The sequence below is a fragment of the Monodelphis domestica genome, chromosome 6 (assembly GCF_027887165.1).
Source record: "Monodelphis domestica isolate mMonDom1 chromosome 6, mMonDom1.pri, whole genome shotgun sequence".
In the NCBI taxonomy this organism is placed as follows: Eukaryota; Metazoa; Chordata; class Mammalia; order Didelphimorphia; family Didelphidae; genus Monodelphis; species Monodelphis domestica.
Genome location: NC_077232.1, coordinates 181,723,874 through 181,743,948, shown reverse-complemented (window position 1 = coordinate 181,743,948; position 20,075 = coordinate 181,723,874). Strand labels below are relative to the sequence as shown.

General features: G+C 35.3%; 1 protein-coding gene across 5 annotated transcripts in view; it reads left to right on the top strand.

The window, feature by feature from the left end:
- The window catches only part of PRMT9 (protein arginine methyltransferase 9), a 37,863-nt gene that overhangs the window by 12,060 nt on the left and 5,728 nt on the right, over positions 1 to 20,075 (top strand). For 2 of the 5 annotated variants that reach the window (XM_056802753.1, XM_056802754.1), the window contains 6 exons: positions 1,146 to 1,198; positions 1,862 to 1,929; positions 3,700 to 3,806; positions 8,267 to 8,459; positions 9,605 to 9,788; positions 16,658 to 17,381. In XM_056802753.1, the coding sequence (XP_056658731.1) occupies positions 1,146 to 1,198; positions 1,862 to 1,929; positions 3,700 to 3,806; positions 8,267 to 8,459; positions 9,605 to 9,788; positions 16,658 to 17,381 (1,329 nt within the window). Of the gene's footprint in view, positions 1 to 1,145; positions 1,199 to 1,826; positions 1,930 to 3,699; positions 3,807 to 8,266; positions 8,460 to 9,604; positions 9,789 to 16,657; positions 17,382 to 20,075 lie in introns of all 5 variants that reach the window. The other 3 variants (XM_001376653.4, XM_056802755.1, XM_056802756.1) reach the window with 2 other exon arrangements.

Genomic DNA, 20,075 nt, shown 5'->3' with positions numbered 1-20,075 from the left:
CCGTATATAAAATTAACTTCTTAAGTCAAAATGCTGTTAGTAGCTCTTAATAATTTAATATTATGTAATTATAGTAAACGTAAAGAAATGTAGGAGGGAAGTAAATATTTCCTAGCCTTCTACCCTAGAGTTTAATCCGAAGCAATTCAGTTCACTCCCTAACAAAGTTCCAATCTCCATGTGGAGGTCTGGTAGTCCCTTCAGCAAGGGTCTCACCAGTGGAAACCTCTTCCTTGAGATCCAGTCACCCACCCAGAAAGTCTCCAGTGCAGAATCATGCTCAGGAGTCCTTGGGCTGGCCTTTTATAAGCAGTTTCTTCGTGTTACTTCCTGCCTCTCTCCCATTTTATGGGAACCAATCACAGTCTCCTAACTTGCCTAGCACTAGGGGAAGGTGGGGTAGGCTTGTGGCCTTTTAGGGTGTGAACTTTCTTTGTTAGTGACTTAATAGTGTTAAGTGGGGGTACTTTAAGTTCTTGATTGATTAACTTAAAATAGACAAAAAGAGTTTAATTCTCTCTTCACAAGTGCCTGCTGTATGCCAGATACTTAGGTACTGTGAATACAAAGACAAATGGATAACATGTGCATGCATAGATATTGACATAATCAATATAAGGTGATTTTGGGACTGAAAACACTGGGCCACTGGGTTATGAAGTAAAGATTTCTGTAGAAGGTGGTCCTGAGGCCAAGCCTTGAAGAGGCCTATCTAAGAGACAGAATGAGAATAACTAGTACAGGGCATGAGGAACAAAAAGAAATCCAGTGGGACTTCATTTTAGTTTGTACAAAGGAGAATCATATGAAAAAAGATTGCATCAACCAAAAAACATTTTAGGGTCTCCTGTGTGCCAAATACTGGGCCATGTACTGCAGATACAAAGATAAAAATATAATAATGAACCTGGCTTTGAAAGAAATTCTATTGGGAGAAACAGCATGTACATTTGTAAATATATTTGTTTGAATCGTGGCACGAACCTTCACTGACTATATAACTGTCACCCTCTTTGAGCCAATTTCTTTATAACATGGGATAATAGGAATGTCATTACCTGCCTCATAGGATGGTTGTGAAGAAAGTGCTTTTATAAATCCTAAAGTGCTATGTAAATAACTGTCATAATTATTCTGAATTTCAGAAAATATGTGAATAGAATAGAACTTATCCCATTTCTCCAGGATTTCAGAAATGGTTGGTATAATGATATGTCAGTGTGATTTCTTTAAATTATAATATTGAGGGGGCAGCTAGGTAGCTCAGTGGATTGAGAGTCAGGCCTAGAGATGGGAGGTCCTGGGTTCAAATTTGGCCTCAGACACTTCCTAGCTGTGTAACCCTGGGCAAGTCACTTAACCCCTATTGCCTAATCCTTACCAGTCTTCTGCCTTGGAACCAATACAAAGTATTGATTCCAAGACTGAAGGTAAGGTAAAAACAAATAAATAAATAAATAAATTATAGTATTGAATTAGATAATTTAATGGGAAAATGTTGGATAGTGATAAAACTATCATCATGAAAATATTTAGGAGTGGAAGCATGCATTCATTGTTGCAATTTTGGAATGATGTGTTTTAAAGTATTAAACTGAATGTTAGACAAAAAAAGTGCTTTAACTACTAAGAAATATAATGTTTTTAACCAAAGAAATTCATTCTTACTTTGTAGCATTAATGGCACTTCTTGTCTCAACAAAATTTTGAATAGTAGCTATTTTGTGTTTTTATAAAAGATAATTTTAGTCAGGTAAGTATAGATATTTTCAAGTGTATGTAGCATTTAAAAAACTTACATATATCTTTAAAAAATCATTCTATAGAGTTTCCCTAGTTGTAACAGAAACTGTCGATGCAGGTTTGTTTGGAGAAGGAATTGTGGAGAGTTTGATTCATGCATGGGAACATCTACTTTTGCAGCCAAAGGTAAGCAGCATGAAAATTCTTTAATAGGTTAGAAATTATATATTTATACCTACATATATATGATATGTGTATATAGATACTTTTACATATAAATACATTTTATATGTTTATGTATTTGCATGTACACATTTTTTAAATTTGTGATGAGAATTTTTAAAAATTGAATTTAAAATTCAAATCATTTTCTTATTCACATTGTGAATTTCACATTTATGAAAACTTAAAGTGGATAGGTACTTCAGAATACTTCTTGTGTTTATTTGTATGTATATGTGTCTGTGTGTGTATATAGGTCCTTGCAAAGATAAATCTTTATGCACTCAGATAATTGTAGGAGATTCTGCATTTTCAAAAAGACTTATTTAAGACTAAATAATTGTCCTAAAAACTTGAATGAGAGAACACTATAATAAAAACATTTTGTTTTAAAAGCTTCTTCAGGCTTTCAGTGTTGCTCAGCACCTAGTAGGCAGATAGTAAATGCCTTTTCATTGATTGAGTACTTAAAATGACTTTTAAGGTCATTAATGTGTGTTAAGTTATACTAATGAGGCATCTTAAGTTTTAGAATATCTAGAAAAATCTCATGCTGTGCTCTTCATCCATTATGTTATGTGTGTGTGTGTGTGTGTGTGTGTATATATATATATATATATATATATATATATATATATAAATTTAACAAACAAGGGGAATGTTTAATTTATGGTAACATTGCTTATTAAAATCTATCATCATATATTGCCTAGCCGTTAGTTGGTTCTATAAGAGCAATAAACTGTCACTGGGGGAAGTTAGTCTTATAGGAATAATATTATAAATGGAACATTAATTATAGTTACTTTGTAGTTTACCTAGGGGTGTTAGTCACCAGCTAAGATTGACATCTTAGACCAAATGTTGTAACAATGTAGAGTTTGATTATAATGTGTTAATGCTGTTAATGATATAAAACAGCATTGGTCAGAATAGCACAATATGCAGTATTTCCCCATACTTCAGTACATTGTATATTCAGCATCAGTTTTTAAAGAGTTGTGGGTTCTTTTTTGGTGCTACTTTTAATGCTCTAGATCCATCGTTCTCAGAATATGTCCTGGAGAAACCTGGGGGGGGGGGGTCCCTGAGACCTTTTCAGGGGATCCACAACGTTATTACAAAATATTAATATATTTTAATTTTGAACATAGTAACCACATAAAAGCTTTTGAGGGGAGAGGTTCTCAATAATTTTTAAGAGTATAAAGGAATATTGAAAAACGTAAGTTTGGAAACTGCTACCATAGGTCATTGGCTATGTTATAAAGCATGCTTTTGGAGGGAGTGCTCCCATCAGTGAGACCTCAGAGGAAGAAAAATGTCAAAGAGAGTTTGGGGGAACTTAAGGTTGAGTGAGGTGGTATCCAAGACTGGAGTACAAGCAGAGTAATGAGATTAGATATATTTGGCTTCTCCTAGGGGGGTATCTTGTTCCCAGTCAGAGCTGTAATGGAGAATGGAGTTTAAATGATGAATACCTAGAAGTAATAAGTATTGGGGTTATGAATAGAGTAGTATGTACCCCAAATTTTACATTCTATAAAAAACTTGACAAAATTCTATTGATAGCTTGGTATAACTTGAATGGAAAATGTTTAATGAAAGATTGAGAATTCATTGCAGTATTCATCTTATGTAATAAAATTAAGTATTCACAATATAAGATAAACTCTAATGATACTTATGTTCTAGTCTGTATTCATCGGCTAAAAGTTTTATTCACATTTTCAGCCTAAAGGTAAAGATGGTAATTGTGAAGAATATGGACAAGTCATACCTGCAGGTGCTGTTGTATTTGGGATGGCCGTAGAATGTTCAGAGATACGAAGACATCACAGGTGAATGATTTTTTTGAATTGATTTAGGAAAATGTAATTTTAAAACATATTTTAAATACTCATGAATTTCTGTGCCTGTGAGTGATTATTATGTAAATTTCCAGTTTATGTTTGCTTTACTCCAAGTTTAAAAACAATTATGAAAAATAGATAATCTTATATCACCTACTATAAGAGTTTCCATATTACTTATTTTTTACTGCATCATATTTGTTGTGTTAACACATCATCCTTTACTTGGCCATTTTCTAATTGTCAAAACACAAGTTGTTTTCAGTTTTTTTGTTATTAATAGACAAATAGATATAACTGATGAATGTTTTTTTTTAAATTGTATAATATTTTATTTGATCATTTCCATGCATTATTCATTAAAGACAAAGATCATTTTCTTTTCCTCCCCCCCACCCCCCATAGCCGACGCGTGATTCCACTGGGTATCACATGTGTTCTTGATTCGAACCCATTGCCATATTATTAGTATTTGCATTAGAGTGTTTGTTTAGAGTCTCTCCTCTGTCATGTCCCCTCAACCGCCGTAGTCAGGCAGTTGCTTTTCCTCGGTGTTTCTACTCCCACAGTTTGTCCTCTGCTTATGAATAGTGTTTTTTCTCCTAGATCCCTGCAGATTGTTCAGGGACATTACACCGCCACTAATGGAGAAGTCCATTATGTTCGATTATACCACAGGGTACTAGTCTCTGTGTACAATGTTCTCCTGGTTCTGCTCCTCTCACTCTGCATCACTTCCTGAAGGTCGTTCCAGTCTCCATGGAATTCCTCCACTTTATTATTCCTTTTTGCACAATAGTATTCCATCACCAATATATACCATATTTGTTCAGCCATTCCCCAATTGATGGGCATCCCCTCATTTTCCAGTTTTTGGCCACCACAAAGAGTGCAGCTATGAATATTTTTGTACAAGTCTTTTTGTCCATTATCTCTTTGGGGTACAGACCCAGCAGTGCTATGGCTGGATCATTCTTTTATCGCTCTTTGGGCATAGTTCCAAATTGCCCTCCAGAATGGTTGGATCAGTTCACAACTCCACCAGCAATGAATTAATGTCCCTACTTTGCCACATCCCCTCCAGCATTCATTACTTTCCTTTGCTGTTATGTTAGCCAATCTGCTAGGTGTGAGGTGATACCTCAGAGTTGTTTTGATTTGCATCTCTCTGATTATAAGAGATTTAGAACACTTCTTCATGTGCTTATTAATAGTTTTGATTTCTTTATCTGAAAACTGCCTATCCATGTCCCTTGCCCATTTATCAATTGGAGAATGGCTTGACTTTTTGTACAATTGATTTAGCCCTTTATAAATTTGGGTAATTAAACCTTTGTCAGAGGTTTCTATGAAGATTTTTTCCCAATTTGTTGTTTCCCTTCTGCTTTTAGTTACATTGGTTTTGTTTGTACTATAGCTTTTTAATTTGATGTAGTCGAAATTATTTATTTTACATTTTGTGATTCTTTCTATGTCTTGCTTGGTTTTAAAGTCTTTCCCCTTCCAAAGGTCTGACATGTATACTATTCTGTGTTCACCTAATTTACTTATGGTTTCCTTCTTTATGTTTAAGTCATTCACCCATTCTGAGTTTATCTTGGTGTAGGGTGTGAGGTGTTGATCTAAACCTAATCTCTCCCACACTGTCTTCCAATTTTCCCAGCAGTTTTTATCGAATAGTGGATTTTTGTCCCAAAAGCTGGGATCTTTGGGTTTTAGTGAATGGTTTTGAATGGTTGGTTCTCTTCTTCCTGTTTATGATAATTTTAGGATAAAATTCTAACTATGTTTTAAAGGGAACTGGGCTGGAAATAAAAAAGACCTGGTTTTACTCCTCTTTCAGTCAGTTACTACTTGCATGATGTTGGGCAAGTCACTGTATCTATCTTAGTTAGCCTCAGTATATTTTCATCATAAAAGTTAAAAATATTTTAAAAATAAACTTGACTCATCCTTTTTCCACTTTTCCACATTAATTTTGTATGTGGTTGGTACATGGTCTTTGTATTGTAGTTGAATTAATATGAAATGTGTGGTTCCAGATTAAGAAATGGAAGAAACTGAAGGCTCATAGACTACTTAGAAGCCTCAGGCTTGCACAATATAACGATTTCCTTTTCAAGATTAGAATCTGAAGGTACTGGATATAGTAAGCACCAAGAAGCACGATAAAAATTGACTTTTTCTTTAAACATATAGCAAATAACTGGTTAATAACTTAATAGTTGTTTCAGAATTGCCTATCTATGTACAAGCAGGCCATTAATAAGAACAAAGGTTAAAAAGAAATGCCAAATAATATATTTTTAAAAAGATATGAAGGGACATTGTACTGAAACAACCTGTCAATTTTGAAAAATGGGAAATAGATAAAAGTGAAGACATTACTTCTTATCAGCATTTCTTAGAGAAGATGAACCAATGCAAAACATGAAAAGGCTGAAAGAGATGCCAAAGCTGCCTTAGGAGGCAAACACTGAAACATGGTAAACCAAGACAATTGATGTAGAGAACAAACTCTTGCAGAATATTACCAGCAGTGGGGAGGATGGGAATGACAGACTAGGCAGTGTCACCTCAGCACTTTGGAAAAAAAGTTGAGAAAATGAGCTTGCAGATAGCTTCATGTGAAATTTAGCTAAGATGGTTCAGCTAAAGAACATTTGTAGATTCATTAATTCGACAAGCTGTTTTTATGAAATGCTTCTGGTATTCCACTCACTGGGGATCCTAATTCTGCAGCAAAATAGACCCTGACTTCAAAAAGCTGGAGGTGATAGCAACCAGAGGAATCTCTATAGACTTGATCTAGGAGGTGACATTGGAAAGGCTGCTTAACCTCAATAAGTCTGTTTTCTCATCTGTAAATGGGAGGGTGGTGGTGTGCCTAAAGGATCTCTAAAGTCCCTTCTCCCTTTAAATTTCTGGACTTTTACTGTCTGAGTAGCTTTTGAGTTAGGCTAGCATATATTAACCAGATAGAACATATATGTGTATGTATGTATATATGTATGCATGTTTGTTACAGTATATATGACAGTTAAGATGAAGAAATTAGGCTGCACTGTATTAAGGGAATTTTATAGTGCTTTTCAGTGATCTCAGACTACACATTGCCATAAAATCTCATTTTTAAAACCATTGTTCCCTCCTTGATGCTATAAGACTATAGAATATGGACCATCATTATTTTGGGGAAATCAGAACTAAAATTAACCTGAAAGGCAATGGAAAAACTTAATCATATTACCATCAGTAAGTAGATATCAGGAGAAAGCATAACATAAATTATTAAGGACACATACAACTAGAAAAGGAAATGCACCAGTTTTGTAGAAGAAGAAGAAGTGCCACAAGAAATGGCAAACTGCGTGAGCGCAGTGGGAAACCATATGACCTGAATTTGGACTCTTGTAGTGCATTACAGTTAAATTCTGTTGTAAAATATTATAACATAATTTGACCAGTAACTAATTTATAATATTGCCCCTTGGTACTAACTGCCTTTGATAAAATCATTTTGCCTGCCACTGAGTTTTTGGGGAACCAATTAATCGTGTTGGGTAGGATTTGTCTAAGTAGTTTTATATTTGCTTAATTTTGCTGTGCCACTAAAGCCTAGAAATTTGCCATCTTTCTTTATTGCTGACCTGTAAAGAATTAATTCCTGGCCCAAGGCTGGTAAATGACTGGGTATTTGTAATACTAATTTAACATTTCATTGTATAACTTAATATTATAGTATTCAAGCTAGCACATGCTTAAAAGACAATCTCATTTGCTTCTATTTTTGTTTCCTTATTTGCGAAATTCAGAAGTATTTTTTTTTACATACTTTACTTTTTATAGATTTTTAACCTTTAAATATTGAGACTAGAATTTCTCAAAAGTACAGTTCTTTCTGTGGACATCTCTGTATGGAGAGATCCTCTAATTCTTCTAAAAGTTAATGCAAAGGTAAAAATTGTTTAAAATTTTTATTGTATAAAAATACTAGGGCTACTAAATTCTGAAACACTTAGAGACTGTCACTAAGACCATTGTTACCAACTTTATATCTCCATCCTTATTTGTTGTGTGATCTCCTTTAAAGGGGTCGTTAGGCCTGTAGTTACTGGAATCTCTAGCCAATAAAAGCTGTCTTTCTGAGAGAATAATGAAATGACCCTAGAGCTAAGTTACTCTAGCCTTTGTGCAGAGAAAGATAGGTTGGCTCTCTGAAACCCCAGGTGGACCTACTATTATAGTCTTATTGGAAATTATATGTTCTCAACTGGTCTGAGTGCCAAGAGATTTTTTTTAAGCCTTTTAATTGATTTCACCATTTAGTATTGCCAAGAACTACTGGAAATGGTGTTCAACAGTTGTTTTTTAAAAGACTCAGTGCTGGGTTTGCCTAATGGTTTATAAAAATACAAATGTTGCCCTTTTTGCCCCCTTTCCACCAGGTTGGATGTTCAGGATCTTGCTGGTGTTCATTTACCAGCAAATGTGAAATTTCAGAGTTTGGCATATTCTTCTATAGATTCTGAAGAAACAATTGAACCATATACAACAGAAAAAATGAGTCGAGTTCCTGGGGGCTATTTGCCTCTAACAGAGTCCTTTGAATCTATGGCAGTAGATTTCAATAATCTTCAGGTAATAAATGCTTTGGACTTTTAGATTAATATTTCTATTTTAAAATTTACTGTATAGCCACTAAAATTTAAGTGCTATCATCTAAAATTCTAGACACTATAATTTTTTTTTTAAACCCTTACCTTGCGTCTTGAAGTCAATACTATGTATTGGCTCCAAGGCAGAAGAGTGGTAAGGGCTAGGCAATGGGGGTCATGTGACTTGCCCAGGGTCACACAGCTAGGAATTGGCTGAGGCCAGATTTGAACCTAGGACCTCCCATCTCTAGGCCTGGTTCTCAATCCACTGAGCTACCCAGCTGCCCCCTCTAGACACTATAATATAATAAATCATGTAATGAGTACATAGTGTAGTCTTTTAAAATTTGTTCAATTTGAGATAATTTTGTGATTAAAAAGCACCAGATTTGATGCATATTTGATCCTGGTTTAAGGATAGAGATTAGAATGCTATATTCTGATTATTATATCAAATTTTATCATTTCCTATTTTCTATGTATATGTATATAAAATACATATGTGTATATTTTTCTAGGCTCTATAACTAAAGATCAGCTTAAAATATTTTTCTGTGTATTTACTCATTATTGATTTATATTCTGCACATAAATCATGACCATTGATTTAGTGAATTCTTCTGACATTAACTCATAGTAGGTGGAAAATAGTATATAGAACAACAGAAACCTGAGATTAAGAACTCAATTCTCTTGATTCCCAACCTAGTGTTCATTCATTTTGTATTGTGCTGAGTTTTGGTGAGCTGTCATAGTGCAGTAGATGAGAGTGCTGGATGCATCCATATTCTAGGCATGATAGTGACTGTATGACTATGGGCAAGTCTTAAATTTTGTATATGTTAGACAATTCACTAGGACTTCCCTACTAGGTTATTAATGGGCTGAGATGGATGTTGGGGGAGAAAATTACAATACTGGGAGTTCTCCATGCTAGCAGAATCGTAGATCCCATTTTTATCTATATATGCCAAATTAAATCATCTTTTAATTTGGAGAATTTACTGCTTCATGTAAATATAGTGAAATATTAGAATAGACTTGAATGAACTTAGTTATATACTGTGTATATATATGTATATGGGCATGTTAAATGTAATAGCTTATTTTATTCCTTTTCTTAATTAGGAACTAAAAAACCTTGCAACAAAAAAGCCTCATAAGATGATTATTCCTGTGATTCAGGAAGGAGTGCTAGATGCTATCGTGGTCTGGTTTGTACTTCAGCTAGATGACGAACACAGTTTATCAACAAGTCCTCATGAAGAGACATGTTGGGAACAAGCCATCTACCCTGTGCAGAACCTCCCAGGTTTGTATTTAGTTTGCTTTATAACTGGTTTTCTTTAGTCCTCATCATTAAATGATGAAGTGGGGGAGTGGGAAGAATGAAAAGTGATAGTTTTTAATGTCAGGATGCAAGAAGTGGAAGTTCATTTGCCTTTCAGGAATTTAGACCATTTTATTTTTTTACTTGTACTTGAAAAGTTAAGTTGAAACTCTTTCAGTAAGTTAGTACCATTCTAGAGACAGTATGTATTTTGGAGAAGGGCAGCATACATTAGTAGATAAGGAATTAGCTATGAAGACAGGTAGACTTGGGTTCGAGGCCTATCTTTGATACCTTCTGGTTCAGCAACCCTGTAACTTCTCAGTGTGTTCAGTCAACTATCAAAATAGTTGCCAGTCTTCATTATTAGAAGGATTTTTCTAAGTAGGAACTCTGTATCCCAATGAAATCACAATTTTAGTCCAAATTGTGTGTGTGTTTATGTGTGCATGTGCACATACATGTGCATACACACGTGCACACATATGCATATATATATATACACTTAGACTTTGTTGTTGATGGAACTTGTTTTAAAGGAATGTGATCAAGTGTTGGTATTTGAGAAGCAGTGTTATGCACTGAATTTAGAAGATGACCTGGGTTCAAATCCTATTTCTGTCACTGGCCATAGATAGGCATGCCATTTTCCTTCTCTGCACCTGTTTCCTCACCTATGAAACAAGGGGTTGGACTGTCTGAACTCCAAGCTCCTTTTAGCCCCAAATTCCAGCTATTTCCATAAATATCACAGAGCATATTGAAATACTAACTGAACTTCTAATATTCATTTTTTTTAACTTAAAATTTTTAAGCCAAAAAAATTTAAAAATAATATCTACTTTTTTATCATTAAGTTTTCTAGTTTATTCTTCCCTGTCTACTTAATCCTTCACTCCTGCTAAAGTACCATCCTTGTAGGACAAAGATTCTTTATCTTTGTTGTGTTATGGAGCCCTTTGGCAGTCTGGTAAAACCTATACAGAATAATGGCTTCTTGTTTTTAAAAAACCATAATAGAAGAAATGACTTAATTTCAGTTAAAGGTGTTTTTTTTTCCCCCTCAATCAAGTTCACGGTTATCTTGAAATCTGTACACAGACTCTTTGGGTGTTTGTGGACTTCTGCTTAAGAACCAGTACCTAGGAGAAGAAACAAACTCTTCTGTTTGGTGTTTAGAGCTCTACACGGTGTGGCTACAGCCTATCTTTCCAGGCTTATTGCACACTACTTTTCTTTACACTGTACTGAAGCCAAATTTGTCAGTTTGTTGTTTCACATACATAGTATTTCATTTCCTATCTTTGTACAAGACTGTGCCTCATTCTTGGAATTAGGCTCAGTTTAATTGCCTTAAGGAGGCTTTTCCTGATCATACTAACCTCTAGTGATATCTCTCACCACTGTTAATTCATGTATACTTTAGTATATATTTTATCTTTGCTTAGCTGTGTACATATTTTCCAGTGATGCCGCCCCATCTCTTCCCCTCCCATGGAAGCTTTTTGAGCAAAGGATCTCTTTTTTTTCCTTGTCACCAATTATATAGTAGGCATAAGTACTTGTCTTATGAATGAGTTAATGGAGAAATACAAAATATTTGGAGTCATGGCCTCAAAAGTGGAGAAAGAGGTTATCAGTGATTGCATTCATGTTTGTTCTAATTTGAGGAAGGGGACTTGCTGTTTGGGTGGAACTCTCTTAGCCAGCTTCTGGTATCCTAGACCCTTATCCTTCATATCAAACCAACTATTATCTCAAAAGGGATTTTCTTATTTCATTAATATATAAACTATATGGTACACCAGATCATCAGTTATATATCTGCCTTGCCAAAGTTTAGTCCCTCAGCCTTGATGAGGTATTACAGCTGTTACCTTGTTCATTTTTCCATCCTGTTCAGATCTGTGTGAGGGGGGAAAGGGGTTAATTTTAAAAGGATTGGATTGGATTATTTAAGAGTGTGGTCGCCAGGAATTTCATTTATTCCAAAGAGATTTATTTACAATTTATTTACAAAATGTAGAAAGAGTAAAATAAGAAAATCAGAGAGAGGATAAGGTAAGTCTCTCCTGAGGTTAGTTTTTTCAGAAAATCCAGCAGTTAAGAGTCAGTTTTTCACACTCACCACATATCAGTTCAAAGAAAGAGATTTTAGAACAGGGTCCCAGGTCCAGCCTCCACTCCAAAGAATGAAGAATTGTTTCCAGTCTCCACTTCCAAAGAATGAAGAACTATCCATCACAGGAAGTGACAGCTCCTTTTAAAGACACCTCTTTTGCGTTACTTCCTGTGTCTCCCCTAATTTTATGTATACCAATCACAGTTGAAGCTTTGCTTTCAGAGTGCCCAGGGGCAGTTAGTTTAATTCTGATTCGTCACCCACTATTGCACACATGAGTCACAGACCTCCCACTTAATGATTAAGTGGGATGTTTACACTTTTGGTGATTAGATCTAAAAATGGGCAGATCTCCATACTCAACTTTTAAGTAGGGTGTTTACGTTTTTGATGATTAAATTTAAAAAATAGGCAGGGGTTGCAATTTTAATCTTCATAATCAGGGGAGAGTTCATTTTAATCTTCACATCTGTAAGGTTTAGAAAAGACACTTCTTCCACTCATAGACTTTTCTACTAGGATACTTTTCTAATTAATACCAAATAGTTTTAATAAACACTGTTTTATAGTATATTTTGAGGTCTTTTTTTTCATTATTTTCCTTTAGAATCTAGTCACTCAACAAGCAAGTATTTATAGGGTACATTATTCACCAAGGACTGCACTAAGCATTTTGGATACAAAGAAAGACAAAAATAATGCCTGCTCCCAGGAAGTGTACATTCTAATTTAAAGATGCTAGACATTTTATTCCTTCAAATGAATCATTTGTTATGTTTTTTAATATCACACTTTGGTAGTTGGTAGATGGTATCAGCATTTTTATTGTAAGGACAGACTCAAGGCAACTTGTTTCAAAACAAGCAATAAGTAACAAGTTTTTTTTTTTTTGTTGGGAAAAGAAAAGGTTAGACTCTTAAGGACTGAGAATTTCTTTGGAAAATGAATGGACCTTCTTGCTTCTCCGGAGTGAGTATAGTAAATGAAGGGCATTTTTGAGTAATTATAGTAAATTCTGAAGTACACCTAGGTAAGTGCTTTTTTGATTCAGTCGCTGCTTGTCATAGATTAATGGGGTAAGTGGAATGAGCTATATACCACATGGTCAGATTCATGACCAAAATCACATTGTCAAGAAGTTTGGTTTAGAAGTATTGTTGACAGGAGCAACGATATAAATAAATTCTTGTAACCAAGGAATATGTTCTAAATTGACTAAATGAAAAAAAAAGAAAGGAAAAATAAAATAAAAGTTCCTTGAGGCTTAGTCATTGGTCCTTAGTTTTTTCTCTCTGAATTTTCTCACTTAGAGACCTCATCTCTTCTTTAGACTGCAAATAACACTTAGATAAGAATGTTTCCTGAATATCTCTCTCTCTCTCTCTTTCTCTTTCTCTCTCTCTTTCTCTCTCTCTGTCTCTTTTTGGTAAGTGATATATTTTTAAAATTAAGTTTATTTAATTTAAAATATTTTTCCATGGTTACATGATTCATGTTCTTTCCCTCCCCTCCTCCCACCCCCCTTCGTTAGCCAACACACAATTCCACTGGGTTTTACACGTGTTACTGATCATGACCTATTTCCATATTATTAATTTGCAATAGAGTGATTGTTTAGAGTCTACATCCCCAGTCTTAGCCTTATTGAACCATGTGATCAAGCAAATGTTTTTCTTCTTGTGTTTCTGCTCCCACAAATCTTTCCCTGGGTGTGGATAGTGTTCTTTTTTATAAGTCCCTCCAAATTGTCCTAGATCATTGCATTGTTGCTAGTAGAGAAGTCTGTTACATTTGATTGTGCCATAATGTATCAGTCTCTGTGTACAATGTTCTCCTGGTTCTGCTCCTTCACTCTGCATCACTTCTTGGAGATCTTTCCAGTTCACATGGAATTCCTCCAGTTCATTATTGCTTTTAGAACATTAGTATTCCATCACCAACAGACATCACAATTTATTCAGTCATTCCCCAGTTGAAGGGCATCCCCTCATTTTCCAATTTTTTTGCCACCACAAAGAGCGCGACTATAAATATTTTTGTGCAAGTCTTTTTCCTTATGATCTCTTTGGGGTACAAACCAAACAGTGGTATGACTGAATCAAAAGGCAGGCCGACTTTTATAGCCCCTTATGTCTCTTAACTTTCTCCTGAGCTTTAGCTCTGTATCTCCTACCTACAGACATTTCCATTTAGTTGTTCTGCCAATACTTTAAACTCTTTTTATCACTACCATTCATAGTTACTTAGTCTAGAAATTTTGCATTTATTTTTATATATATATATATATATATATATATATATATATATATATATATATATATATATATATCTTTGCCAGATTGCGTAAAATGCCAGAATGTAAAAACAATTTGTAACATTTGCTTTTAAAATTTTTGAGTTCCAAATTCTCTACTTCCCTCCCTCCCTGTTGAGAAGTGTTGAAGGGAAGATTGAAGGGAAAGGTAGGGAAGGAAGGAAGGGAAAGGATGGTAGCTGGATCACTGTGCTAGGGAATTAAAGTAAATCAAGCCAGACTCTAGGGATAGTTAGATAGGCTTATTTGGGTTAGAAAAAGAAAGGTTTGAGAAAGCTAGAAAAAATTTGATCTATGCCTCTTTCTTGGGAAAAAGTACTTCTCCAGAAAAGGTGCCAAAACCTGCCCTTCTCTCTTCTTTTATATCTTCTCAGATACTTCCCACAAAGGAAATGGGATGTGTCTGAGGAAGCTGAGATAGAGTTCTAGGACTGTGATGGTGAAACTATGAGCCATTTTTGATGACAAACAGCCGCATGTGGGCTCAGTGCGCCTTGGGGCACAGGAGCTGCCTGAGTTGCCACATGCCTCCAGCCATAGCCATGGCCATGTCCCAGCCTGGCCCAAGGGAAGGGCTGTTCCATGCTCTGGCCGTGCGGGTGGGTGGCATGTGCCAGGTGGCTGGGGTGCATGGGGCTCCCACAGGGGTGGGAAGAAGGTTCTCTCTTGAAACTACTTTGTATATATACATATCCTGTGTTTTGTAGTTATTTAAAATGTATTTTTCTTTCTACATGTTATATTCTCCCAGGTGAATGTAAGCTTTTTGAGGGCAGAGAGGTTTTTTTTTTTTGTTTGTTTTTTTGACTTACTGCCGTTTGCAGTGCCTTTTATGTAGTAGATACTTAATGTTTATTGAATTGAAGGACCAGCTCAGGTCCTACCTCCGCCAAGAAACGTTTTCAAATACTTACCTCTTCTACTCTTATTATTTAATTCTTTTTATCTTCATGTTTAATCATTAAATTCCCTCATATTTAATGCTTTTCTACACAATTTGTAAAGCACATTTCCCATGTAAATTATAAGCTCTTTAAAGACAGACATCATGTTCTGTTTTGCTTTAAGTAATGTAATAATGCATATTATCTTTAATTTTATCTTCAAAATCCAGCCAACTCCATGTAGACTTTTTTTTTCTTGTTTCACTTAATTCATTAAAAAAAATTTTTTTTAACTTAAATTTAATTTTTTTCCCCATGGTTACATGATTATTGTTGCTTCCCTCCCCCCCCCCCCCTCCTGAAGTTGACAAGCAATTTCACTGGGTTATACATATATTATCACTTAAATCTTATTTCCATATTATTCATTTTTGTAATAGAATAATCTTTTAAAACCAAAACCCCAAATCATACACCTGTATAAACAAGTGATAAATCATGTTTTCTTCTGGATTTGTATTCCCACAGTTCTTTCTATAAATGTGGATAGCATTCTTTCTCATAAGTCCCTCAGTGTTGTCCTCGATCACTGTATTGGTTTTAATAGCAAAGTCAAGTATATTTGATCATTCTAAGATGTTTCAGTTACTGCCATGCAATGTTCTCCTAGTTTTGCTTATTTCACTCTGCATCAGTTTATGGAGGTCTTTCCAGTTCTTATAGAGATTAAGCAGTTCATCATTCCTCATAGCACAATAGTATTCGATCACCATCATGCACCACAATTTGTTCAGCCATTCCCCAATTGAGGGACAGCTCCTTATTTTTAAATTGTTTGCCACTGCAACAAGCACAGCTATAAATATTTTTGTACAAACAGAACCTTTCCCATTTTTTTAATCTCTTTGGGATCCAAACCTAGTAGTGGTATTGCTGGATCAAAAGACATGCATTCCTTTAAAGGTCTTTGGGCATAATTGTAAATTGTCTTCCAGAATGGTTGAATAATTCACAAGTCCACCAGCAATGCATTAGTGTCCCAATTTTACCACATCCTCTCCAACATTTATCATTTTCCTTTACTGTCATATTGGCCACTCTGCTAGGTGTAAGGTGGTACTTTAGAGTTGTTTTAATTTGCATTTCTCTAATCAGGAGGAATTTGGAAGATTTTTTTCATATGGTTATTGATAGTTCTGATTTTTTTCATCTGAAAACTGCCTATTCATATCCCTTGACCATTTGTTAATTGGGGAATGATTGATTTCTCGTAAATTTGACCTAGTTCTTTGTATGTTTGAGAAATTATACCTTTATCAGAGAATTTTGTTATAAAAATTTTTTCCCAGTTTGTTGCTTCCCTTCTAATTTTGGTTGCATTGGTTTTGTTCGTACAGAACCCTTTAAATTAAATAGAATCAAACTTATTCATTTTACATCTTGTAATGTTCTCTATCTCTTGCCTACATAGTTTTTTATATGAATTAATTATTATTGTATTTCTTCTCCCTGCCCCCCGACCCTATCAAAGATTATTTTGTGAAGCCTGGAGACCATGTGACGATGGAAGTTTCCTGCCAGGACTGTTACCTGAGAATCCAGAATATTCATATTATAAATGCTGATCATGAAATGGATGTTGAAAGAAGTTCTAATAAAAATGAGGAAGAGTCTCATGCTCTAGGCAGTGAGGCTGAACTCTGTAGTGCTCTGGCTGGCCTTCAAACCAGTAAACCAGATGAAATCAGGCAGCTATGCACATTGGAGTCCACAGAAATTGCTTTGCTTAATAATGTTCCCTATCATGAAGGATTTAAAGCTGCCATGAACAAAGTGCTGACATCATTGGCCCCAAGTAAACAGTCACAGATCATGGATGTTGAAGATGGTGGTGGTGAGATGAACTCTGGAAATTCGCAAGGTGGAAATTCCATACACTTTACTACTGACCCTTTCTATGTATTAGATGTATCTGAGGGCTTTTCTATTCTGCCCATAATTGCTGGGACACTGGGGCTGGTAAAACCATATAGTTCTGTGGAGAAAGAACAACACCGTCTCACTCTTGACCTCATTTCGGAAGCCAACCACTTTCCTAAAGATACACTTGAATTTTGGTTGAGACACGTGGAAGATGACTGTGCAGTTTTGCAGAGACCAAAATCAGACAAACTCTGGAGTATTATCATCTTGGATGTCATTGAGACATCTGGCCTCATCCAGCAGGAGATGATGGAAAAAGCAGCAATATCTAGGTAACATACAACATGTGTAATATTTTCCTGAGAAAGTATTTATGTCTGCTCATGTAATCCTTAATAAGTAAAAGCATGTTTGTTGACCACGAAAGTGAGTCTTTCATGTTTTCTGTACATGGAAAATTACAGACTCTTATTCATGGTTTTCTTCTTGATAGGATTCTTATCTTTGCTTTCCCTACTAAGGTAATGTCTTTTGTTAAGCATGAATGCTATTTTGAAGGAAGCTTCTTATTGGTACATGAGAGAAGGTCAAAAAAGAACAGCAATTGGATAGCCTCTAGGGACAGAGTTGGAATGTAGGTTCAAAGTTCATAGTGTGTAGAGATCATTTCATTTTTTCTTTAATTTGGATATGCAAAAAAATGTTAAAACTATGTTAAAGGGCAAAAAAACCCTCTTTGCTGGGTTCATGCACAAGATCTTAAGGCCTACTTTATCTTGACCATAACCTGTCTTATGTAGGGGATCACTTAAAGAAAACTTGGCTCCTCTTTCTGGCGTTCAAAGTTTTGCTACTTAGCCAATGTAACACTTTTGAAATATACAAATTCTGGTATGTATATTAATCATCAGCTTGACTTTTAGTCATGTGTTGTATTAAGTAATAGGAAATTTTGGAAAGGAATTTTTACAGGTTAGGTATTTTGGGATGTGAAGGTAGGGATAGAGGAAGGATTGTGAGAAGTGAATTGTCCTTTGTGGGTGATTGGTCATACTAAAAGTTTCATAGCTTGTGTGGTTGGCTATCATAGATAGAATACAACTTGATGATTTTCTCTGCTAATTGCAGATATTGGTTGTTTTTAAATCTTGTACATTTTTCAGTGTAGGATGGTAAATAATATTTGTATCTGGGCTTGAAAGTAAGAAATTACTACAGAGAAAATAATTTAATCTTCCAAATGTTTGTAAAATTAGCATTTTCTTTAATTAAAGATCAAATTTTGGGTATTCCCTCTGAACTGTCATGGTATGGGGTTTATAGTTCTCTTTTTCATTTGCTGTATTTATAGTTTCAGTTATATTATATCTCATAACAAATTATAATTCAGTTCCTTTAGGGAAGTTCCCAAAATGCCTTTCACAGTTCTGCACATAGATGCTTAATAAATACATGTCAGGTTGAATGAGAGTTCACAGATTATCATTTGGAAGTTGAACCTTAATCAGAAAAATGAACCATAATAGTAATGAACCAAGATATTTCATTCATTTAGTAGATGTAGGATCCAGTTGAGGTGAGTCTTTTTTTCTGTTATGACAAACAGGTCACAGCACATCTAGGCTTTTCATTCTATGGGATTCTTATCCTTCTGTAAATCCTATATAGAAGATAAACCCAAAGTGACACAGGTCTTCCTCCAGTCTTCTCACCTTCTCTGTGTAAAAGTACAACTATCTCTTCTCTCTCGCTCTTAGTGCACATCTGGCCCCCTCTTCCTCTTCTGAGTAGACATTTCCTAGAAGGTACTTTCATGCTACATTTTATATGGAAGTCATCATTGGTGATATGATTTAGCCTCTTTGATTTTGGCCAGCATATGTTCCTTCATTGCTCTTTGGATCACCCACAATTTTGATCCTTCAGCATGTAATGTGTATGGTGTTTGTGTAAAGCTTCTCTGGAAGGTTTAACAGTGTCCAAAAGGAGCAGCTTGGGACTGTCAGGAATTCCATGCAGTTTTGCAAGGGCAACCTAGTCTTCCCTCTTCTTCCTGTGCCGTTCTGGGCTTAACTAATTGTCATTACCTGATCAAGCTGTATAGATCAGTCTTAACTACATGTCAGGATGAATAATAAAAATTCTTTTCTTTTTTTTTTTAATCCATACCTCTGTCTTAGAGTTAGTACTATGAATTAGTTCCCAGGTAAGGGCTAGGTAATTGGGGTTAAGTGACTTGCCTGAGGTCACATAGCTAGGAAATGTCTGGTATCAGATTTGAACCCAGAACCTCCCATCTCCAGCCTGGCTCTCAATGCACCGAGCCACCCAACTGCCCCTGATGTATGTTCGTTTTCCATTTTAATTTTCTTTTGTGGATTGTTAGATCAATCTCTTTTGAAAGGCTGTTTATCTCATTGATAAAGGCTTTGTAGTATTCTATCTTGCAGCAATCCTCCAGAAGCAGCTGGAGGACCTAACCACCTCTGTGGAATCCTGCTTTCATTTGGACTCTGCACAGAGTATTCTCTGTTACTGTGGCAGACATCTTTTGGCAAGCTCACACCTTCTGTTTGATGCCTTGTGTCTTATTGAAGATTAGGGAATAGTTGAAAAAAGTTATTTGGTTATTGCTATCAAGGAATCCTCTATGATCTTAAGGTACACCTGAGAGGTGCTTGGTGGAGAACATGTAATACTCAACTTAGTAAAAATACTTTTTCGTAATCAACAGACAATAAACAGTGGGATCTTGCATTCATTTTTTTAGACCATTGTGTGACTGTGAAGATATGGTCTGTTGTAGAAAATTGTTTGTGAAAAGCCCTCTTTTATTCACTTCTCATATTTGCACCCAGAATACCCTTGATATGTGTATAGATTGTTCTCATAAAGATTTTATAGAGATCAGAGTTTGACATATGGAAGAAACCTGATAAAAGGGAATGAATGTATGAGGAATTGGGTGGTTCAGAACCAGCTATCCTCAGAGGTATATTTCATCTCCATTGTCTATTGCATTCTTT